This window comes from Macrotis lagotis, chromosome 6, assembly GCF_037893015.1.
Source record: "Macrotis lagotis isolate mMagLag1 chromosome 6, bilby.v1.9.chrom.fasta, whole genome shotgun sequence".
NCBI lineage: Eukaryota > Metazoa > Chordata > Mammalia > Peramelemorphia > Peramelidae > Macrotis > Macrotis lagotis.
This window is the reverse complement of record NC_133663.1, coordinates 8,280,381-8,305,984: the sequence shown is the minus strand read 5'-3', so window position 1 is coordinate 8,305,984 and position 25,604 is coordinate 8,280,381. Positions and strand designations below refer to the sequence as shown.

Below are 25,604 nucleotides of genomic sequence, written 5' to 3'. Positions count from 1 at the left end.
TTAGGCCTTTATTCAAGCAAACTAGTGTGGATTCTCTCTCAGGACAGTTTTTTAAGCAAATTTTGTGTTATAACAGGGCTTCTTATTCATATGAGTTGCACTTACTGGCTTTGGAAGTCTAAGGTTCTTTGCTCAGAAGACATACCTTAAGATGCCATCAGTCTCTCTCTTCATTTTACAGAAGAAGAAAGAGGAGGGTTAAGAAACTTGCCAAGGCCATGCAAGGCATCAATGCCAGGGGGCTTCAAACCAGCTTTCCCCTTGGAGAATCATCTGTGGTTTTTTATTCAGTTTCCCAGCAATGATTTCCAAAAAGCTGAGTATACCAGAGTTGCCTCTTTGGTACTGCCTCGCCCACATCTGTACTGTTGGGCAAAACCGAGCAACTCTGTTGTCTGGTCTCTGTGTTTCCCAAACAGATTTCTGACTAGATGCCTCAGCAGAGGACACAATCCAAGATACTTGAACCCCTGCAGGTGAACGACTCCTCCTTCCAAATCAGAAAAGGAAGGGTCCCCTTTAAAGGCCAGTCAAAGCATAAATTATATTTCAAGTTATTGGTATTTTTGTCTTGGAATTGCACTGAAAACATCTTGACTCTATTTCAAGGAAATTGAAATCCACCTCTGGAGTCTGTTCTTGTCTCCCTCGACTTCACTCCTTCCTTAGATTTACCCCAATCCAAGAAAGACAGATCTAATCAGAGCACAAATGTTTCTGGAGCTTGAATAGACATATAGTACACCCTTCAATTAAAACAGGAAATCAATACTGACAAATGTAGGTTTATGTCTGACACATTTATCTTTCATTTCTAAGGGCGGGGAAACATAATTAGAGACTTGTGACTAGTGACATGTGTGTGAGTTTGAGGGAGCCAAGATTGACTTGAGCAAACCAAGGAAAGCATCCAAGCCTAAATTGCCCCCCATCCTGATCCTCCCTAGTACAGTGCCATAGGAAATAAAACTGGGCTGCATTAGGGGTTTCTAGGTCCCGTGGCTTCGGGGACCTACAAGTGGATGAAGGAAGGAAGGAGGCAGCTTGGGCTTTGATTACTTCCTTTCTTTCTCTAGGGGAATCCTGCCAAGGGCCATGAGGCAAGTCTAAGAACAGCCACAGAACCCCCCCATCCCCACCCCCACCAAAGAGCCAAAGGAGGCGTGAGGAAGGACTTTGAGGGTCATCTTATCTGACTTCTTCCAGATGAGGCCCCAGAGAAGGAAGGTGGCTTTTCACTCAAATATAAACTTCTGGTGGCAGAAAGAATCTAACAAGGGCAGGGACAGGTTTTGTCTTTCTGTACATTCCCCATCCTTAGTATAGTGCCTGGGACATCGATGTTTATTGACCAACTGACTGGCATAATGTAGGAAACAGGCCAGGGTGGCCCAGCCCTTTGAATCACTTCAGGCTTAGAGGAGAATTTCAGCATGTGGTTTGGGGTCTACCTGCCTGAAGCACACACTTTAGGAAACTGAGAACAGCATCTTCGAGGGCATCCATTGACTCCAATTGGTCCCATGATACTGAACCTCTGACTCTCTTTCAAAGGAACTGCTTGCATCTTGCTGAGAGGCACCAGAGGAGGGTTCCCCTTGTCCCCTCCTGCTGCCTCTTCTGGAGGGATGAGAGTTCCCTGTCCTCCTTGCAGGCAGATCTTACACCTCTTTGGGCACTCAGGTTCTCCTTGGCCTGTGTTCTACATTCCATCAGTTAGTTTGGTCAATAAATATTGATCTCCCAGACACTGTGTACTAAGGGTGGGGAATATCAAGAAAGACAAAACACAGCCCCTGCCCTTGAGGAGCTCCTGGTCAAATGAGGCAGACATCATGCGAAGCCATATATGTATAAAGAATATATCAGCAGAATATATCAGCAGAAGCAAGGCCCTGGCACTAGGAGGGGTTGGGGAAGGCTTCCTGTAGAAAATAGGATTTCAGCTGATACTTGAAGGAAGCCAAGAGATGCAGATGGACAGGAAGATCATTCCTAGTCTGGGGACAGCCAGAGAAAATGCTCTGAGCCCAGAGAGGGACTTACTTAAAGACTAGCAAGAAGACAACCCTGAATCAAAGGGCATATATAAGGGATAAGATGAGAGGAACAGTAGGAGATCTAGATTGTAAAATACTTTGAATGTCAAACAGAAGATTATCTATTTGAGTTTGGAGATAATAGGAAGTCATTGAAGTTTATTGATTAGGTGACAGACAAGATCAGAGCTGAACATCAGGAAAATCCATTTGGGCTGAAAGGAGGATGGATTGAGACTTATGACAAGGAGACTAATCAGCATGAACTAGTCCAGGTAGAGAAAGGCAGACCTACACCAAGGTGGCAAAATTATCAGAGGAAAGAAGGATAGTATTTGATAGATGTTACAAAGGTCAAATTGACAGGCCTTAGCTTGTTGGGGATGGGATGTGAGAGTGATTGAGCAGTCGGTGGTGATGCCTGGGTTGTGAACCTTCAGAATGGGAAGATGGCGGTGTCCTTAACAATAAGAGGAAGGTATGGAAATGGGCAGGGGGAAGTGATTGGGGAAAGGTAAAGGGAGGAAAGGAGCATTTAGACAATTGGACTAGAGCCCTCTCAGATTCCTTTGAGCCTGGGGATTCCCTTGTGCTCCATGCAGAAGGACATCTTTATTTCTCCTCTTTAAAATGAAGGAAATGTGACAGATGACTTAGGCTCCATTCAAGCTATGAATCTTAACTTAATGATTTCAAAACCCATTTTTTTAAACAATACATTTATAGCCATGAATTGTAACCACGGAGTTTCTCTGAGAATAGTTATCTTTACTATATTAAAATAAGAAGGAAGCTTCCAAGTGGATAGACAGATTCTTTTTCTGTGTATTAATTGAAGAATATGATTGAATCATATTAAGGTTCTATTATACAGGCTGAGGGCTGGAGACATAAAGACAAAAACAAGGTTTCTACTAAGAAATTACATTCCCTTGGGAGAGGAATGGAGAAGTTATCTTAGACACATGAATGATACCAAGAAAAATGGAGGATGCACAAATCAAAAAGGTTTCCCTTAACTCAAGTAAGTTCCCATTTCTAAATGACTTAGCACATTATCTGACCCATGATGTGTGCTTACTAAATGATCATTCCCTTGCTCCCTCCCCTTAGTAAATAGCCCCTGAAATGAGCCAGAGAAGGACTACAGGATCCTTACCACTTCTCTATTAGAGTGGAGATTTTTTCCAGGTTTGGGTTGGAGTAGACAACCCCTGAATCTGAATTCTTGGAGCCCAAAGAGAGCAGGCAGCACATTCCAGCTATGATCACCTTGTGAAAAATAAAGAAGATCGGATGCTAGTTCTGGGCACAACAAGTAGACATTTGACTGGCACACAGAGGGCGTGAAAGGGAGTAATGCAAAATATGTTTGGAAACAGAAAGTTGGAACAGGATGTTCGAGGGCTTTAAAATGCCAGCCTGATGAGTGGGCAAGAGACACTCCAAAGACATGGAGGATTTTTGAGAAGCATCGTGGTCACCCGTGTTCTGTCAGAAGATTCCTACTGCTCTTGCATTTTGAGTGAATTCGGAGACAGGAGAGGATGAAGGGAGACTAACTAGCCAGCTTCTTTCAAACTTGCATCTTCACTCTTGAAGTGACCAATGTCTGACCAACATGTGAGTCTGTAGAAGACTCTAAGTTTAGGGCAAATGATTTTTCCTCAAGTGTCCTGCATTCATCCTGCATTTTTTCCATTCTCATAATCCCTGAATTTATACCCTGCGTCTTCTTTTCAAGCATCCATAGAGCCACTCCTGATGCCAATCTTTGTGGTAGGTTTCAGACTACAGATGCCTCTTGTGCACTGCCAACCATGTTCATGTGTGTGTGTATGTTTATAGAGTATATGTGAGAACGATTCACTGCGGTGCAAAGGGAAGATGCCAGGGTGCATCTTAGTCTCACTCCATATACGTTTTCAGTTCGGCTGATCCTAGGATGTTACATTAGAAAGCCAGGGAGCTGCGATTGAGTTTTCTTGGCATTTCTTTGATCTCTTCAGTTCTTTTCCATGTCTGGAAGAAGCCAAGAGCCCTTCCCATCTGCCTCAAGTCTTACCTTCAATGGAAAAACAACAAGAGGAAGAAAAAAAGAACAAAAAATGCACAAAAAATTTGACTAATTTCTGGAAGGAACAACACTTTCTTCCTTGCCCTTATTTTTTTTAATAAAGTAAACTTCCTCATTAAGGCTTTCAAGCTGGTGAAAAATAACCCATCAGCTCAGGAACAGTAGAAGAAGCCCAAGCATATTACACCCCCCCGGCTGTACTTATGTTTCATAATAAATACCAACAGCTTTTCCTCTTCAGTTTTTCAAGAGGCAAATTATCAGTTTGGAAACAAAAGATCAACACATCGAAGATCTAGGAGAGTCTGGAGTATGGTCATGCAGCACAGATATGCTTATTCTTGGTTTCCTGTGTTACATTAGACCAGTTATTCAAGTCTCTGTGCATCTGTTAATAGGACTTGAGAAGTTTGGGGAAATGGCCATCACAATGGAATGGGATGGTGGCAGGAGGAGTGCTATTCCCCATGGTTGTTCCTGGCTAAGACATAAGGGCATAGAGAACCAAGAAACAGATCAAGAAGGATCCTGGCAGGTAGTGGCCAGAATGGATATTTGCTCAACTTGGAACAGTGTTCTGTTAAACTGGTGGAAGTATCCGAATTAGTAATTCAGTCTCTATTAAAACATTGTACTATCAAGGTTCTATAGATAAAGAGGCAATGATGAAATAATCCCTATCCTCAAGGAGATTGTATTCTGCTTTGGAGGAAATAACATATACACTGATAAATCAATACAAAATATATACAAATAAATTCCAAAGAACCTGGGGAAGTTGGAGGAGAGCACTGGGAATTAGAGAGATCAAGAAGGATCTGACTGAATTCTGTTGGCATTTTGGTTGAATCATGATGGGAATGTCTGAATCCAATGTAGAAATCAAGAAGAAAAAAAATTTCAGGTTTGTGAGAATGGCTTTTATGCAAAAACTTGGAGGATGGACTGTTGTATTTTGGCAGGATACATGAGGAAGGAAAGGGGTGTGCATTTTAAATATCTCTAAATGTTGTTTAGAGATACATTTTTTTAAAAAAAAAAAAAAGTAAATTCTAGACACCAAATGGAACCACTGATACTTTGAGCATGGGGGTGATATGATCAGATAACCATACTCCAGACTTTAGGAATAGCCACTTGGCAGCCATAAGGAATATTGACTAGAAGCAAAACAAACAAACAAACAATCAAGAGGCTCTTTTAGATCCTGAACTACATTGTGGCCTGGGGTGGGAGAAGGACATGGATGGGAGAAGCATTGTGGGGATAGCATCAACTAGACTTGCCAACTGTTGGCTAATATTTACTGTTGTCAGCACTTTATCCATCTTCTCCTTGATCTTCCCAATACAGAAAGGCTCCTTTTCACTCTAACCCCATACATGATCCAAACTATTATGGTGGCTAAGATATATCAACATCAACGCCAATGGACAGTCACAGTCTCACAGTCACAGTCTCTCAGCTTGAGGCAGTAAAAGTGACCTCGGATTTTTGATGAGTAATTTAGGGTCTTCTTGCCACACTATCGGGAGAATCATATTACCACCTGGTCTTACAATTGGAAGAGACCCTATTTGCCATCATTCAATTAGTTCTGGTCCAAAGCACTATTTACAAAAAGTTTTCAATGGAATGTAAAAATTTCCCGTGAAGGCAGAAGCATATTGGCTCTTTCATGGACTGTAAGGTCCTGCAGACAGGCAGATATCATTGTCGATCTTTACCTAGCATGGGGCTTTGCACATACTTGTTGCTGTTCACTTTTCCAGTCATTTCAACCCTTTGGGATCCCATGGACTGTTTTCTGTGGTTTTTTGTTTTTTGTTTTTTGGCAAAGATTCTTTAGAGGTTTACCATTTCCTGCTCTTTTTTGTACATTGTGACATCCAAGAGGTCCCTGTCATATTTGAACTGAACCTTCAACCACTAGAAGATAATCTAATCATCCAACCATTCATGGTTCTAAGAACCTGAGCCAGACTTCACCCTAGGTCACATGCTGTTCCTCCATTTCCCCATCTTCTTTGTTTCTTCCTTGGAGCAACCTATGCAAACCTTCCAACAAGACCCCCTTTCTTATGTGTTTTTTTCCCAGGAAATTTGCCCCTCGATGCTCAGTATGCAAGGAGCCCATCATGCCAGCCCCGGGCCAGGAGGAGACTGTCCGTATCGTGGCCTTGGACCGGGATTTCCACGTGCAGTGCTACCGCTGTGAGGTGGGTAGTGTGGCCAGACCACAAGCCCGCCAGGTTAGAGTCATTGGCTCCTTGAGCCCTCTGCTCCTCCTTCAGGATCCAGCTACCAGACTGGTGTGAGAGCAGATAGGTGGCAGAGCTGAGCCTCAGAGGTAGTTTAGCTAAGTGGAGGAAGCAGCAGGTTGGCAGAGTGACCAAAGGGTTGGAGTCAAGAAGCCATGAGTTGAAATCTTGCTTCAGATATTAGGAGCTGGGAACCTCTGAGAAGCCATTCCTCTCAGCTTCAGCTTCCTCATCTGCAAAATGGGGGTGATGGCATCCACTTCACCCAGTTGTTGTGAGGATAAGGGAGATATCATATTTAAGGAAAGTTCTTTGGAAATCTAAAATACCAAATCTAATACATGCCAGCTCTGATTATGTTAAAGGTGAATCAGAGGGGGCAGCTAGGTGGCATAGTGGATAGAGCACCGGCCCTGGAGTCAGGAGTACCTGAGTTCAAATCCGGCCTCAGACACTTAATAATGACCTAGCTGTGTGACCCTGGGCAAGCCACTTAACCCCATTTGCCTTGCAAAAACCTAATTTAAAAAAAGGTGAATCAGAGACAACAACAGTGGGTCCTATAACCTTGAAAGTCAGGTTTGTTTGTAATGGTTCTAAAATCATAGAATCACAGAAACTCAGACTGGATTCATGAGACCTCAGAGACCTTCCAGTTGAACCTATTCTTGCTAGGGGATATAATAATCATGATAACAATAATGATGACAATGAAGATGATGATGATAACATTTGTACAGAGACTGAGAGAGAGAGGATGGGACTCCTCTGTAACATTCCCAATAGTTACTGGTCCAAGCTCTATTTGAGTATTTCCAGGGACAGAGAACTCACTACCTTGCCAGGGGGCCCAAAACCTTTTTGGGACAGCCTTATGAAAGGCTTCAACTTAGAACATTGTCAGCACAAGAGAGGCATCAAAACCATTCTTGAGGGTTTCTTCTGTGTTTTCTTGAATCAGGACATTTTCCTTTATTTTAAATACACATTTATCCCTTTCCATAATTTCCTCTTAATGGGACCCAGCAGAGCCAATTGAATCCTGTATCCATTTGAAGCACAGACCTTCAATACCTGGAGGTTTTACTGGACACCAGGTTCAGTATGAGGCAGCAGTGGAACTATGGCCCAAAGAATAAATGCTCTGAGAGGCAGATTAACCATAAATAAGAAGGGAGTTGTATTGCCATTTGCTGGTCACATTGCCCCTTAGCTCAGATATCATGTTCAGTTCTGGCACCAGAATTTGAGGAAGTTATAGCCAAATTGGAGACTATCTAACCTAAATGGCTAAGGGGCTTAAGTCCATGTCACGTGAGGCTCATCTGAAAAGACCCACAATGTTGAGCCCAGGATGAGACTGTTGAAGAATTGTCACATGGAAAAGGGCCAAACCACCATCAATGAACTGGAGCTGTAACTAGATTTAGGTTTCTAGTCTAGCTGTCCAATATTTCCATGTGCTCCTTCTACAGTGTGAGTTTTCGTGACTCGGAATGAATAGCTCAGCCCTTGCAGAGGCTGCTCCTTTCGGTAGGAATGTCACCTGCCTCACCTCTCAGGCCCCCTAGCAACCCTAGAGGGGCAGCACGAGCCAGGTGTCCTTTCTATTCTACTTTACAGGGGAAGACACTGAGGCCCAGAGAGGGAATTCAGGCTTTCACTCTAACATGACGAAGCCGAGGCTGACCACAATTCTCCTAGCCCCTCCTCTGAATCTGGAAGGAACCACAAATCCCTTTGCCCCTCCAAATCTGTTTCCTCCTGCGTGGAATGAAGCTTATGACCTCTGGGATCACCATTGAGTGGAATTAGGTTCTCTAGGATTCTCTCCTTCACAAGGCTGTCCCCACCCCAGTGTATACTCCCAACCTCTTCTTCTCACATATGTGAACATCATCATCTCTCTCTATTTGAAATTTCTGTTGTTCTTGCCAGAGAAATGGAATCATCAAAGAGAGATTGCATTGATTTATTTACAACCTTTCTACTGGCTTCAAATGAATCCCATTTCCTGCCTTCCCCCAACTGAGGGGGGAACAAAGTCCATCCCAGGGATGTTTCCTTTTCCTCCACTCCCTGGTGGCTTGGAATCTTGATTTATCCTACTCCCATGGGGGCTGACTCCAGGTGACCTGGAAACAATCAGCTTGCTGTCCAGCATCTCTCCCCTGTCTGTGATCAGTCAGGCCACTGAGGCTCTGGGAAGGGTGTGATGAATGAGTCTAGGACCATCTGATCAGCGGCCTTCTTTTTCCTTAATTCACATTTTGAGTAGAATCCCTCGTCCATCTTCATAGGACAGTAGTCAATATTCCTACATCTCTTAAAAGTTTTTAATTTGTTGTTCAGATAGGATCCCATTCAAACCTCTGCACCATCCTGGGAGGTAGGTGTGATTAAGGCGCCCCACTTTAGAGAAGAAAAAAACAAGGCTCAGGGAAAAAAACTGCCCAGAATCTACAGTGTTTACAGTGGACACGAAAGCCAGTCTTGCTGTGGCCGGTTCCACCTCTACCACTCTCTCACTGTTGTGCTTCTGGTCTGACCTTTATCCACTTGGGGCCAGCATTGCCAAAGTTCTAACTGGGGAGGGAGACTGGGGCTTCTGCCCTGGGCACCGACACACAGAAGATGCTCAAAGCGTGTTCACTCATTTAGAAGTGAAGAAACAACTGAAGCTAGCACCTTGTTAGCAAGAATAATTAGTTAAAATAAGATGGCACATGATCTATCCTTCCTTCTCTTTGAAGTTGAGCTCCTTCCCCACCACTTGCATCTACCCTCCCTCCTTTTTGGTTGTTTATTCTCTTGAGCATCATCCTCATCCTCATCCCTAGGATGGATTTAACATCTGAATATTTAAAAGTGCCTCTTAATACCAATACCAGCCTTTCTACTGATGCTGGGCCTGTTGCTCCACCCAAAGCCCTGGTGCAAACTGAGTAGAGATGTCACTTCCATTTCTAGGAGCAGTGAATGGTCCAGTGAATTGAGCTCTGAGTCTGGGGTCAAAAGACCTCAGTTCACATTCAACCTCATACCTTTACTAGTAGCATGACCCTGAGTGATTCATCTAGCCTCTGCCTGCCTCAGTTTACTCAAATGTAAACTAGAGATAACACCACCTTGTTGCAAGGGTAAAATAACGTACTATCTGTCACAGAGCTCTGCACATGGAAGGAGGCTAGTAGTACTCACATCCTTCCTTTGCCTCCCCGTTTTCTCCTCCTCACTCTCTTTCCTGGGCTTTTTTCCTCTTAGGACTGTGGAGGCCTCCTGTCTGAAGGAGACAATCAGGGCTGCTACCCGTTGGATGGGCACATCCTCTGCAAGACCTGCAACTCGGCCCGCATCCGTGTCCTGACCGCCAAGGCCAGCACTGACCTCTGAGAATTGTCAATGCCCATTGTATTGGATTGGGGGAGGGGGAGGGAAGTGGCAGGGGTTGGGGACCTGTCTCAGAGGGTTCACTTTGCATTTGAGCTTGGCACCATTCTAGGGGTGGGAAGGGCAGGGAAGGTGCCCGTGGACTTCCTTGTTGACCTTATTCTTCCTGTCTTCCTCTCCTGGGAAGCACACCGCATCCTCTGGCTTGTAGACCTCACCAGAAGCACAACCCAAGCAGTTGACAAGGTCAGAGCCCAAGTGACCTGTCTTTTGCAAGGACCTCACTCCCCATCCATCCCCTTCACTTTCGCATTCCTGTAACTCTTAATCCTCGCCTTTCCTGATTTGCCTTCTTGTTGAACAGCTTTAGCTTTTCATAGCCTATTATTTTACTGTTGCGGAGCATTTATTCAGGGGATGCCAGCTCCGAGGGTCTCGAGAATGGGGGCACCGGCCCCTCAATAAAGGGCACGGCTTCTGGGAGCTGGTGTTCACCAAGACTAGATACTCTGTTTATGTATATAGGAAATTATATCTTTGTGTTTCACTAGAACTCTAAAACCAATTATGTGCCTTGAAAAAAATCACAAATGATTTTTCACTAGAGTACAAAGAATGTAACTAATATATTACATGGTCAAAGTCTGGTTTGGATGTGATCTGCAGCATTCATCAGGCTGAAGCTGTGGTGGTCATTGGCCAGGCTAATTTAAATGGCCAAACAGCCAGGCCCGCCGGCCTAGCCCTGCCTAGGGTTTCTCACAGATTTTCAATGGTGATAGATGCTTGAAGGGAATTGACTTGGACCCTTTGATGTCATGAACTAAACTGAACAATGGAGGCAGGCGTTCAATCTAGGGAGCTTTCAGATAGTGTGAGCTGGGCTTAGGAACCCTTTGCATCCTCCTTTTTTTCCCAATTAAGTCTTCTTTCATCTGGAGAAATGCCAGCGTTTCCCTCTCCCCCCATTCATCTGTGATGAATAGCATTGGCCTCCTCAAGACTGTGAGGTGTATTTTGCCATGCTAACCTTGTCCCAGGTTGTAAACCAGGACTCCAAATAGTTGTCCAATTTTAACTGATCAATTCCAAAAAGAAAAGGAGCAAGAGAGAACATTAACTAATCTTGGGTTTCACTAAAAACTCATCTTGATCCACTGACTTCAGTATTTTGAGAAAAAAAATAAAAACGCATAAAATACATAAGATTAAAATACATTTATATACATATGCCTACATACATGCATTTGTGTATGTAGATTTATAAATGTCTGTGGCTACATACATATTTATATGTTTTCCCTCTGGATAAAAATCAAAGGACTTAAACCCATAAGCGCTTGCTCCAACACATCCCCATTGGCTAAAGAGAATTTGGGTTTTATTTAGAAAATAACACCTTGGGACTTTCAGTGTTTCAGTGGATGGCAGTGTCCTGGCTTTTCAGGGGCGAGGACAAAGGGAAGATTCTGTGGGTTGGTCTTATAGACTGGCATTCATCCAAGTGCCATGGAAGCAGCTCGTCTTTTGGGGGGTGCTTCCTGCTTTGGGTCTTAAAGAGTTGACTGTGACATGAGATGTTGGCATCAGAGCTTCAGAAGTTTCTGGAATCTCACTAGGGGATGTCAGAGGCAAGACTTTCTGAACCCAAGTCATCTGCCCCCCCCCCAAGGTGAACCTGCTAAAAGCCCTAGGTTCTCTTCATAATCATCACTTCATTAGCAACAAGGCTCATTTTCATGCTTTTCCCCCCCTCTTTGGTATATTTTTTAAAAATCAGAAACAAAAATTCTGAGTTCTGTCCATAAGTTCTGAAATTTAAATGCCTGTATGTACACAAATGCACAGATATGAACATCAGTACATACATAGGTACTTTGAAGGCTATTCCTCCATGTGGAGAGGTGAGTCCTTCTATTCTTTCTGATTTTCATAGTTGGAATTCTCAGCCCTGCCTCAAGAATGCGCAGTATTTTCTGCCAGTGAATTTATTCTAATGGGAACCTTCTGAAATCTGTGAGGATGCTTCATTTTCTGCCCTGTTCTTAAGCCCCTCACTTGAGCTTGCCACCATTTCAGGTTGAGTTTGCTTCCTTGCCAGCATTGGAACAAGGGCTCACCAAGCTCCACCAGATCCTAGAGCTCTCCAGAGTTTCAGTGGCTATGTCTTTGATTCCCATGCCGCCCCTACACCTCAGTCTATCCCCTAGACTTTGGTCTCCATCCCCTATCCCCTAGACTGTGTCTCTATCCCCTGCCCCTTCCAGCACAGACCTCACACTTTGGGGAATAGGAACACTGGACTTGGGCCATCTGGGGATTGGAGCAGAAATTTTGAAGACAGTATCAGTGATCAAACTCTCAGGACTGAGCCTAATAGAAATGCCTTCTGCACTGATTTTTAAGAGATGGAGTGGGGAGGGGGATTAAGAGCTCTATTCTGATATATTTAATAGCTTATTTACCAGTGAGTATGTCAGTGGCAGGATATTCTCTGTAGATTAAAAAGCAAAGAGTGCCTCCATGAGGAATGAGCTGCCCCCCCCCACAGTCATGATTGTCCAAAGACAAAAACTACATGCATCTATTTATGCTAAGTGGAAAGGGAGCAAGTGGATGCTGGCCATCTTCACCAGTCCCACTAGGATCAGATGTTCCACCACTCCTAGGCAGGCCTTCTGAAGACAAGGTTGTCCTGGCCCCCAGCCCCACAGCCTGACTCTTGGGTACCAGCACAGAACTGCTTTCTCACCATCTTTATAGTGTATTTATCACATAACCTCATATATCTTTGCCAAAGATTTTAAAAGTAAATCTGTTTTTAATATAGACTTTCTTAGACTTTTGTAATGATAAATGTGCACACTTTTCATGACACAGAAATATTTAGTGTGTGTTTCCTTTCACATGAAATATAAAGTATTTTAATTAGATTATTCAAGGTTTTTGTTCATTTTTAATCTCTGATTTTATTTTCCTTCTTGGCTTTGCCAACCTTATTTCATGTTATGAATGACAACTTCTCCACCATGGGTCTTTTGGATTGAATTGCATGGCATCTTGTCTATATCATGATTTATAAAGATAATAGAGCCTTAAGGATAGGATTACATTCTGTCTTAAAAAAACACAACTGTCCTCATTTCCCTATAAAAGCATAAAGAGGGAAAGAAATAAGTATCATCCCAGATATTCTATGGACTAGAATGCATAAGAAATATATTTAGCTTTAATCAATTCATGTTGTCAACATCCATTAATATTTTGAAGCCTGGGAGATATGAGAAAAGATGAAAAAAATTCATTTGTGCTATGCAGATGAAAACATTTTTTATGAGAATTCTTAATTGTCTGGAGTCCTTGTACGTGCCCAGGGGGTATGAGGACTCATCTGGTAGTGGGCCTCTCCCTTAACAAAGCCATTTGTACATTTCTACCTAAAACAAAAAGTGTTGAGAAACTCTGTTTCCTCTGAAACACCAAGTTCTGGTTTTTTTCCCTTTCCTTTTCTATGTCATGAATGTGTGTGTGTGTGTGTGTGTGTGTGGAGTAGGAGAGAGATAAGCTGAATGAATCCAAATCAGTTCCTTGAAGATAACTACTATAAAGTTATTAACACTAGAAATATCATTGGCCAAGAAAGATGCTGCATATGATTTTTGGTTGATGTTCAAAAAGTTTCTACTTGATATTTTTTGTAATTCTTGAAGGGATGTGGTGTGAGGTGAAAGCTTTGAGTTCAAGTCCCTGTGGACTGATAGTAAAGAAAAGAAGAAGATAATGGAAGCTTCCTGATGAGCTCTGGGTTTCTTAATTAGTCAAAATCCTATTAACCTGAACCTACCAGGAAAAGCAGGGTTGCTTCATGGGGACCCAGTGGAGGGATCTTGATGCTCAGCTTCCATGTCCACAGCCCATCGTGCCTCCATTATCAAGTTGTAAAGGGTGTTGGCAGCCTCTGTTGAAGTCAAGAAAGGCCTGAGTGACCTCCCAGCCTCAGACCATTCTTCCTGGCTTGGGAAGGCATGTTTTCTTTCTCTTTCTTTTTTTGAAATGCATTTCTAGAAATATTTCTCTTCTACCTTAGGATTTCATGTTTGTCGTCTAAACAATTGCTCACCCATCTGTTGCCTGGAGCTCTGGGCCATGCGTGTTGCCAATGAGATGTGACAAAGTGTTCCACGGGCACCCAATTTAGACATGTGAACTTTGGGGGCTGGGGGGTGGCCTGCTGAAAGGAGGTGACCCCACCAAAGATACCAGGAGAAAATCATGAGGGCAGAGCTCTTGGGGAACTTGTAATGGAAAAGATCAAAGAGACAAGTTTAATTTTCACCTTATTTTCAGTTAAGGAACTGACTTGACAACTCACTGATGAATTTGTGAGAGCAGGAAAATGTAGCAAGACCAAAAATAAATTCATTAGAAAGACAAGAGCAAAATTCAGAAATGCAAAGGGCCCTTTCTCTTTGGCAGAATCTCCTTGTGTTTCTTTCCTCTTAAGTCAATCCCTCTTGCACAGTTTTTGGCCGAGTCTCATGAAACAGGAAGTGTCTCCTTAATCCCTAAATCATGAGGAATGGTTCAGAACACAAAGGATGATTTATGACCGGGGGTGAGCCTTTGTGGCTTGACCTACCTCTGGGATTAGTCAACCATGATGATAATATAGACAAACACTTCACACTTGTGGCCTCCAACTTCCATTAAGGAGCTCCATTTTGAACATTGTCTCTAGACATCCTATCAAAATTAAAGCAGAAATGAAATGAATGCTGTGGCTAAGTTGGGAATCCTAAGTGTGAGTCAGGGAAATGGTATGGCTGTGAACATTTCAGTTCAAATTATTTACTCAATGAATCAGTGGGAAAAGATCCTCCCCCCCACCTCCTGGGTTGGTATTTTCTTCCTAGACTTTTTAAATCTTAACTAGAAACTGCTGTGAAAAAACAGAAATTGTTTCTTTTATGTCATTTAGTAGAGTTTCATTGAGTTGTCCCTTTTCCTTGATTTTTGCGTGAAACTATGGGTTCTTAGTTTCTGTTTCTCCTTCTCAAAGCCCTCTCACATCATATAGTCCTTCTCTTTGTATTTCTCAAACTTGTCTAGAGATGAATCACCAACCAATGAAGACCTTGCTCTTGTGGTTCTAATATTGAGGCTTTCCATCTGTTTTATCAGCTAGCCATCTCTTTTCTTTGTCCATTCTCAATCCCTCCAAGACCTGTCTTCTTTTCCAAGTACGCAGAGACCTTCAAAGTTTTGTGGTGCTACTTGAAGTGCAAGTCACCAATGGGCAAGAGCTGTTGCCTTTCTGGGTCTATTGGGGTCCTGACATTTCCCTTTCATTGACCTAATATTTGGATTTTCCTGTGATTGATGGCTCTGGGAGATTATTGGTATTCAAGTGATGAGCTTTGATGGCAAGGGGCCACCAACGGACTGAATTACAGAAAGTTTGACCTATTTAATCAAAGGTAATATGGTTCTCATTACCTTCTCCTTCTCCAGGCGAGGTCCCACTCCTTTTCCATTATGGGCCTGTCAAAAATAGAAATTATAGTAAACTGATTAGAAAGGCCATCAGTCCAGTCAGTGGTCAGTAAGTCACTCAGCAAGCATTTATTATTTTCCAGCCACTATCTTAAGCCCTGGGGATTCAAAGAAAGAAGTGCGCACACACACACACACACACACACACACACACACACAAACACACACATTAAATGTTGTCCTTTCCCTTATAGAATGCTGGCAATCTAAGAGAACTTAATACCATCTGAACCTTTTAGAAAAATAAATATATAAATGAATGAATGAATAAATGAATGAGTAAATGACATGTATTTACCATGACCCTTATACTTGTGATACCCCAACCCTCCCAACCACAATGGGGAGATCACAGATACAACAAATGATATAGGATTTCTAAATATTCCACAATGTTAAAGAAGCTCCTAGACACTAGATCATGAAATGTCAGCTCAAAAGGCAAGATAATTGAGGCAATATTATTTTCCATTTATTTAATGAATCATTATCCCTTAGAGTCTCAGGTCATCGTTCATGGCCCTCTCTTAGCAACTTCATTTTATCATTTCCAAATGAAAGCTTTAATCTGATCACTGGTGTGCAAGGTGATTTAAAAAAAAAATTGACAAGTTTGAAAAAAAAGGAATTTTATTTTTGAAACATCAACTAAAATCAATTAAAATATGGGGGTGGAAAAACGTTTTGTTCCTTTAGGATATGATAATTCTAACTTTCATGAGGAGAAAAAAAATGATTGTCCTCCCAGATTTTTGTTGCAGATCAGCCTTTTACATATGACACTAATATTAAACGGGAATAGTCAAAACACTCAATGTGTGGCCTCGTTCCAAGTAGGAGCTAGGAAATGGTGTCAGCTCCCAAGTTTTTCTTAGATGACAGATTATAGGCCTGCAGTTTACCAAAGCAACTTGAGAGGGAAAAAATATCACATTTTATCATCAAAAGATTTAAAGGCTGTATTTTCCCAAGTTGTGCCAGCCTTGCTGTGCATCCACCATGGTTTGCCTGAGCTCTTGGTCAGTATCCTTGCTTGGGAAAGACAATGAGATAACTTATTTACTGTTCTTTGGAGTTATTTTTCTTTGCTCCTATTTTCCACATGATTTTACATATTATTGATGAACTTTCCTTTCTTTGGAAGGTCAGGTTGAAGTGTCAAAAAGCCAACTACAGCAAGGTACTTTCAGACATGAACTTAAGCTACAGTCATTCCGTTCATTTCCATGAGCTCTTTATTAAATACATACTAGTGCAAGGGCTAAGGAGACAAATACAAAAATGGGGGGGGGGGGGAGAACTACAGTAACAAATCCAAGCCCTGCCCTCAAGATGCTTATATCTTGATCCATGCCTGGGCTTGGGGTAGAGAGGAGTGGAGATGGTGAGTAATAGGTGCAAACTTAAGAACCTGGACTCTGACTTTTACCTGGAGTCATCTCAGGAGGAGGGATGCTTGTCCAAGAGGCATGGCCTGATTGGGGGGGGGGTGTCTACTGATTGATCACTTTTTACCAAGATTTGACTTCTCTCCCTTAAGGTCTCCTTCCTGACAAGCATGATGTTGTGTTATGATGAGCCTGGGTTTCCCAGACCTCAGGCACTTTATAATTCAGTCCACAATCTTGTAAGATAATATATTAGCTAGGTGTAAAAGGGTCAAAAGTAGAAGGGGTTTCATCACTTAACATTCTCTGAGGATCTTAAACCATGAAATAATCTTCAAGGATTCCCTTCATTCCATTGATTGAGGTGGTTTGAGGCTTCTCCTGGGCCCTGAGCCTTCTCTTAACCCCATGCACCTGAGTTAGCCTTTAAAATGTGAGACTGGAGATTCCAAACTCTGATTCATTCAAGAGGCATTTAGTAAGTGCTTACTATATACTGAGCACTGCAAATCCAATAAAGACAAAAAAAAACCCCAATCAACTTCTGCCTTCAAGAATCTTCCATTCTAATATCATGTTCAGGAGAACAATTTGTTCATAAAGCAGATACACCTATACTGGGAAAAAATAGCCTAAATCTGAACCTCAGGCAAATGACTTCAAGGATGGAGATACAATTAAACCTCAAATCCCTTCTAATCAAAGAGAAATACCCACCTGCAGGTTTTTTTGTCTTTCTTAATAAGAAGTTTCCATCTTAGAGCACTCTCTTTTTTTTGGAAATCTAGTATTTTCCAAGTAGCTCTAATCTAATTTTAGAGATAAGTTGAATGAGACAACCTCTAAGGTGCACCCCTTCCAACTATGGGATTTGGGATTCCAGTTTCTCTCTCCTTTTCTGATTCATCTCCAATTGGCATTGCATTCTAACACTCTAAGGGCCCTTGCCCCCAACAGGCATGTACAAACATTCAAATATGCCACAGAGATTCTTATTTAAAGGAAACTGCAGAGAATATTTCTGTACTATCCATAATCCTGTGTGCATCTCTTTCATATATGCAACTCAATTCAATAACTATGGAGTAAGCCCTCTATAATGTATGACAGACTAACTGCAGATGCCTGAACAGTCTTAAGAAAGCACATCAATTTTATCTGCTGTTCTCTGGAGCAGATGCCTCATTGTGTAACCATCTTAGAAACTTAGAGACTTGAGCAAAATTCCTCTGATCCCCCCTTCCCTCCTTTCCTTCTTTCTTTTCTACCTTCCTTCTTCTCCTTCCTTCCTTCCTTTCCTCTATTCATTCACTTACCCATTATCTAATGGCACCAAATGGAAACCACAGAGGCAGATGTAAGTTCAGTGACAAGGAAAATATTCTAATCATATCTAACCAAAACAATTGGCTTGACTTGAAGGTGGAATGCAGGTGGGTTCACTTCCCAACAGGTCTTTATATAGATGCCAGTCATTGTTCATTAGGTTTAGTATAAAAGAAACCTATAGGTTACATAGAGACCCAGCTATAGGTTAGACTAGATGGCCAATGAAATCCCTTCCATCTCTGAGAAATGTATGCCCTGTGCCTAGAACTAGTTTAGACACTGTATAGGCCCTCAGCATCTGGCTTTAGTCTGTAAAGTTGTATTACCTTTAAGCTAAGAATCAAGACTTGTAAGTAGGAAACTGCCTGACCTTTGAACGGGTGATGCCTATAAAGAGACCCCAACACTGGCCATGCAAGGATGAAGCTTATTAAGAGGACCTAGATCATGAGCCTATGTTCCTTTGCCACTCTTCCTTTCTCCCAGGCCATAACCTTTTCTATCCTAACACCTGAAAAATAGTCTTAATGCTTGAAATGAAGGAAATAGAGTTTCCCTTAAAAATGGAGAACCAAGTGAGCCAAATGCCCTAAACCAGGGATGATACAGATGTGACATTGAATCAGGAATGACATTGGATGATCTGTGGATATAAAATTGTCCTGAATTGTTTCTTCATCCAATTAGTCATTACATCAGTGAGCCTGGGTAGGTGTCCACCTGTCCCCTTGTGCAAGGAAGTCAGATGGTCTCTGGTTTCCCATTTCCTTCTATAAGAAAAGAGGACAAGCTGCCAGAGGCCCAGGTAATGGAGTGTAATAATTATACCCTAGTTGAGGTCTGCTCCTAAAATCCTTATATCTAGGATTCTGTTGTTATGGATGGTCCCTCTCATGGTGTTGCATCCTTTCCTTGTCTCAGCAGATGAACTCTGAGAGTTTCTGGGGCCTGAAAAGTCCACCCTTCAGCTATTCCATTGAGGACTCATTGGGCACATGTAACTTCTTATTAAATAAGAGACAGGCAGTCTCTCAATGGATCTGTACTCAAAGTTTTTCTTTAAAATTTCTCCTTTTCTGGAAATTGGGATTCTCACAGAAGATTTCAGACAGAAGGTTCTTGTACTGTCTCTCAAGCAGTATGCCTCTAGTTCCCCATTACTATCAGGATTATCAGGTCTCTACAGCAGAGGTCATCACAATGTCACACCTCCACCTCTTTCTTTTCTCCAATGTACCTTACTCCTACTTGACAAATCTTTACATTTTTCAACATTATGATTTTTAGCTGATGTTAAAAAAAGAAAACAAAACATATCTAGCTGTTCTTTAACAAAAATAGATTTAGGGAGCTTGTGGGATTTAGAGAATTTTTGCTATTATATTTTGAAAGACAAACCATTCTGACAGTTAGCATGTGGTTTAATGTGTCCTTCTACTCCCCCCCCCCCCCCACTCCAGGAGCTAACCCCAGTACAAGTCATGCCAACTCTTTGACCTGCTAACAATAACCTTGAACAATGTTGGGTAAGGTAGCTGTCAGAGAGTATAATCTCTTGTGATAGGTAAGGAAGAGCTTGAAGCAAAAGACAGTATTGTGGAAAATTAATCTCCTTGGGTCAGATTGTGGATAAAACAGTTAAGATTCCTTTCCTGCCCTTCCTTTCCTAGCCTCAGAGGAGCCTAGAAATGAAATCTAGAAGGAAATGTTTTCCTATCTAATACAGCTTCTTCATGTGACAGAGAAGTAATGTACTCTGGGTGACTACTCTACCCTAGTGTCCATGGAAGCCGTGAGCACATGAAGACCATACTCCTTAGTGTGGTCATTTCTATTTGTATTCCTGGAAGCTACTGCATATGGTAGTGACTGGAAAGGAATGACTCCACATAGAGGTACTTTCTAGACTTGGACCACATTAGTTGGGGGCATGCAATTATACTCCCCTTTGAGCTTTCATCATCTGTTGGGGAAAGAGGTTTCTTTTTGAGTTAGAAACTAAAAGACCTGTTGAAAAAATGTTCTCTCCATTCATGTTCAGTCTAGCACCGTAAATCCTTTAATGAAGTCCGCTATGAGGACAAGAGATTTTTCTGGTTTGGGGAAGATTTTTATTTCTTGAGGCTATTCCCCTAATTTATTCCCTGACCTAGTTTCAACTTGATTATTTAGGAAAAAGAGGTTGTAGGAGGAACTTAGTGATAGAGGGTCCCCCTCCACCCTTCCCTTTCTTCTCCATGCAACACATGGTAGGACACTCAAGATCTCACCAGAAAGAGAAAAGAATTTGACTTTGGTATTGCCATCATCCCTAGAGATCAGGATCCTCCCTTCTCTACAATTTGATGGCTTCTGTGGGTATCAAAAAAGAAATTAAGACAGAGAACATTAGATTGAATGCTTACTCTCTACTTTTACCCCCTAGTCAGAGAGAGTAAAACCTGGATCCTCAAGGACTTCAATGGAATTGTGGTTAGTTCTACAGATATAGGGATAAACATTGGGGACATTGGAAACAAAGAGCCATGAGATTTTTTTTTAACAGGTGAAGAAAACAGACAGAAGGCTGAAGTATATACTAGCTTTTTTGATGTCAAAACCAAAGGCTGCCATGCATATCTCACCTTTTCTCCATTTTGCCTAACAACCCCCCCATATCTCTCTCTCTCTCTCTCTCTCTCTCTCTCTCTCTCTCTCTCTCTCTCTCTCTCACACACACACACACACACACACACACACACACACACTACTACTTCTAAGAAAGCCAATCCTTCAAGAAAAAAATTTTACTTTGAAACACTTGAGTTTTCAGGCTGGGGAATTAATAATTTCTAGACCTGACCCATTTCTTGTGCCTGCCAAAAAGGAAAAGAAAAGCTATTTAAATTTTGTGTGGAGCCATTTATCTCTTAAAATATGCCAAAGCAATTTGAGGTGGGGGAGGAGACGAAGGTATTTATCTCTGCTGCTTGATTCTCTTTTTTTATTTCTATCTGTCAGAAAAAGGGTAGGAAACTATTCTTGGGCTATTATTATTGATGCATTGTGCCGTTGTTAGGTCTGACGTTTGCTTTGCCATATGAGGCAGTATGGGTATAATAGCTGCCCCTGTATCCCCACCCCATCTTCTATACTGAAGCTAACTCTTAGGACTGAATATCTTCTCTTGCCACAGGGTTTAAATTTCATTTATGAACTAGTCTGGAGATTGAGTAAGGGTCTGTTTTGCTTCAGCAAGCCCAAGAGGTTGTAAATGTCAAAATACATATTCCATTTGCCTTTCATTACTCGGGCCAACAGTGCCTCAGTAAACTAGAAAAGAAAGAAGACCTTAACTCTCCATGTTCTGTGAATCCTGCCGAATCCTCTGCTTTAAGTGTCAAGGGCCAAGAGTGATCATTTGGTCATCAACAATAGAGACATCCCATTTTCACTGGATTTACTCTATACCTAGTATATGAAGCTCATCATCTGATCTCAAATAAAAACATTACCAAAAAGAGACAAATGTGCCTTAGAATCAGACTTCACTTTGCCCCAAAGTAAAACCAAACCAACTAAGAGAAAGTGCCCAGACTTATGAAATCAGAGCATCTCACAGCTATAGTGTCTTAGGATCAGGGATTTGAAGCCATAAGCAATCCCTAGGGCCATTTAATCCAAGCCCTTCATTTTACAGATGAGATAAAGCCCAGGGATGCTTCTCTTAATATTGGGAAGTTTCCAGTCTGTCTGTCTGTCTGTCCTCTTCTGGACTCATCCTCTGCTCTTGCCACAGGACAGCCATGCTTTTTATTTTACTATCAGACCTCCTGCGGAATCCAATGGATGCCATCTTTGCTCACTGTTCTTCTTGGAGATCCCTTATTGGCTAGAGGTACCAGCCAGCCAAATCCCTCTCCATGGTTCTCTACATAACTCATCTTTAATTATCCGGAGGCAATTTTGTTCTCTGTTTGGCAGCCATTCAGTTGAGATCCATTTACCCCCAATGAGCAGCTACACAGAGGATGCTACGTGGAGTCAGACAAAGACAGCATCCTGACTCTTTGTGCATCTGCTCTCTAGGACAGGATAACATGGTGCTTGATATGTCCTTAAGCTTGTTTGTAACTTGGCTGCAAAGAATTTGGACATCAATTAGTTTTAGAGACATGGGGAGAAGAGAGCTTATTCATTATGTCTGGGTTCTTGCTAGGAAGAGATTTTCTGTGGTTGTTCTGTCTTGTTTTGTTTCTCATCCTGAACTTGCTGTTACCTTTATCAACAGGGGCTTCTTTCCACTATTCACAATGGAAATGTGTGTAATTATGGCAGGAAGGGGAAGCTGCTTGAAGGAGACTTGAGACGAAGGAAGCCTTTGTCATGGCCCAGATAGTCTGTCGAGTTCCAGGAAATTAATCTTGCTGTTGGCCCGGCAGGATGGCTCCTGGCTGGGCTCATTCCTGGCCTCCACCGGAGGCTTCCCTCCTCCTTTGTTGTCACCTTCCTCAAAGCTGTGGCCTCCCCAGTAGCTCTGCCACTGCCTTTCCCACAATAGCTCTGGGATACAGCCATTGGATGACTAGGTCCTATTTGCAAGATGACTCGAATCAGTGATCTTCCGCTGAAGCTTACACATTAGCAAAGTGAGAAGATGATTCCTAAATATATCCTTTATTAGCCTTCCTTTTCAATTGATTGACTGCCTTTTTAAAAGAGCCTATTCTGAGAAACTTCAGAGGTTTTTTTTTGCGTGTGTGTGTGTGTGTGTGTGTGTGTGTGTAGATACGAAGACAGACCAAGTCACACTGAGCAGCTAAACCAACGTATGGCCGGAAAGAGGAGGCAGTGTAGATTTTTTTTTAATAGTGCCAAATGGAAGTAAAACATCTGTCTCAAATATTATCTCTTCAGGAGAGTCAGGGCTTGCTGACAGATTTCCTTATTATTTTTCCTCCTTGGATGGGGAGTAATTCTAGAGTTCCTCTATACTCAAAGGGAAGACATGCTTCCAGTGGTTAGTCATGATGAAAGTCAAAAGGAATAAGAGGAAATAGGGGTCAATCAGTGTGTATTTAAAGCAAAACAGAACACTCAATTGTTATCCATCTGAATTGTCAATATTTCTCCTCCTCTCTTATCTCTTAGGGCAATATTTGAGAAAACCTGCCAAACAGACCTGGCTCCTGTTTTTGCAGCTTTGGGGGTGCCAGATCCTTGGTGGGCTCTCTCTTTGCTTCCTGTAGAGCCAGCCCCCTCAGCTCAGCTACCTCATTCTTCCATCAGCCCAGTGGCTTCCCTTGTAGCCCCTACAACTAAAGGGAACTGCCCTAGATCATGGGAAAGCATGGGACCAGTCTAAGGTAGCTCCTGCATCAGTAGTTAAATATGGCAACAAATTGGGAAGTTTCCAGTCTGTCTGTCTGTCTGTCTGTCCTCTTCTGGACTCATCCTCTGCTCTTGCCACAGGACAGCCATGCTTTTTATTTTACTATCAGATCTCCTGTGGAATCCAATGGATGCCATCTTTGCTCACTGTTCTTCTTGGAGATCCCTTATTGGCTAGAGGTACCAGCCGACCAAATCCCTCTCCATGGTTCTCTACATAACTCATCTTTAATTATCCGGAGGCAATTTTGTTCTCTGTTTGGCAGCCAAAATTCAAGCACTTAATTGTATCTTCCTCTTCTTCTACCTGTGTAGGATTCTAATATCGGTCAGTTGATCATCCATTATACGATGTAACAAACACTAAAACTCACCAGTTTCCAAGGTGGAGGGTGATAGCAGACCTCCAGCTCTGTCTCACTTTCTCTTTCCTTTCCCTCACAAATTCCACCCTCCCCTGCTTTTTCCCCATAAAAAATACTCAGAGAAAGAAGTCTTCAGTGTCATGGGGTAACCCCACACTCTCTTTCTTTTTAATGTGCCAAGAGCCCCAACTGCTCAAATCCCACAAACTCAGGACTTCTTTTGGGTAAAGATATCCTGGAGAGAAACTGAATCTTTCACCCAAGAGAATGAACCTTTTTGAATTCTCCTCCCTAGGGTCGTCTAGCCAGCTTTCCTGAATTTGTACTTGGGGAAAGGAAGAGCCACTCTTGGTCTAACAGACATCCCACTCCCAAACACAAATGCCCCAAGAATCTTATTAGCTCGGCCACATTTAATATTAGGGCTGATTGGCCAAAGGCTAGCTAGACAGTGTTGGCAAAATGATTCCATATGAAATGTATGAAGGTTGATGTTTCTTCTTTGCATTGAATGGGAACTTGGCACCCCCTAATACAGACAAAAGTAGACTCTTTTCTTTGAAGATAGTGGTGGTTTGTGACCAGGTGACCCAAGGGATGGGGAGAAAAGAGAGAGGTTCATCTGTCTAGGCCAATGACTACTAGTTGAGGGCTAGCAAAGTGCCAACATGGGGGGACTGCTAATTAATTGGGAGCAAGTTATTTGATCATTTTTATAACCAAATTTATCCTGTAATCATTGATTTAAGCATGGGCTGTTGATAAAATTGTTGTTGTTGATAAAATTCCTAGAACAAGAGTTCTTAACCTGGTATCCTTGAATAGATTTCAGAAGATCTTTGAACTTGGATGGGGGAAAAATTACATCTTTATTTTCACTAATCTCTAATTACAATTTCACCTTTAATTATGAATTTCCTAAGCAAGATTTCCAGAAGGGGTCTATAGGCTTCCCTAAACTGCCAAAGGGAGCTATGACACAAGAAAGGTTAAGAACTCCTGTTCTAGGCCATAGATTTCCATTTTTCTCTGCTCTCAACTAATTACACTTGTGTATTTCCATAAAGTTTCTGACATATCCAGAACAGTGCACATGGTTAACTCTGATAATAGAGGAAGAAAACAGTTTGAAGCATGTGTTTTCAGTATTCTTTTATTTTGCATTATTCAGTTGTGTCAAAATGTATTTTCTTCTCTACCTTCTTCTTTCAGTAATCTCTACAGTTATGTTTTCTCAAATGTTCTGTGAGAAAAGACTATGCAAATATCAGATGCCTTTTTTCCTGCAGAAGAATAGAAATTGCTTGATTACATTTAGAAATCCAATAAACTCATTAGTAAATCTTAATTCTTGTTGTGAGAATTTCATTTCAAGTTGAGTGATTTCCATTTCCAGCTCTCATAATATCTTTATTAGGAAGTATTCTTTAGACCCTTTGTTATCCTGATAATGAATGTTTGTCCTTCATTTTTGAAGAAGACCAGGACATCAGGGAGGTGATGTCATGACAAGCATGTAAATTGGATTTGAGTGAAGGAAGCTATGCTAAGTCACCAGCCTCACTTTCTCCTCTGAAGCCATCTGGGTTGACAGGATGACTGGAGGGGGCCCTGGATGCAAGACAATCATTGACTTGCCTAAGGTCACACAGCTGTAAGTGGCAAGTATCTGAGGCCAAATTCAAACTCCCATCCTTCTGAATCCAAGGCCAGTGCTCTATACACTTCACCACCTAACTGCCTTCTTATTCTAATGGACACCTAAGGGAGGGGGCATAGTTAAGCCCATCCACATCATACCTGGCAACCAGATTCCAACCTCTATTCAGGAG

General features: G+C 42.0%; 1 protein-coding gene across 3 annotated transcripts in view; it reads left to right on the top strand.

Moving 5' to 3' along the window:
• The window catches only part of LPP (LIM domain containing preferred translocation partner in lipoma), a 346,149-nt gene extending 325,365 nt beyond the window's left edge, over nucleotides 1–20,784 (top strand). For all 3 annotated transcript variants that reach the window (XM_074190661.1, XM_074190660.1, XM_074190662.1), the window contains exons 7-8: nucleotides 6,215–6,335; nucleotides 9,642–20,784. In XM_074190661.1, coding sequence (XP_074046762.1) covers nucleotides 6,215–6,335; nucleotides 9,642–9,770 — 250 coding nt within the window. In that variant the 3' untranslated portion in view covers nucleotides 9,771–20,784. The remainder of the gene's footprint in view (nucleotides 1–6,214; nucleotides 6,336–9,641) is intronic.
• The last annotated feature ends 4,820 nt before the right edge of the window (nucleotides 20,785–25,604 follow it).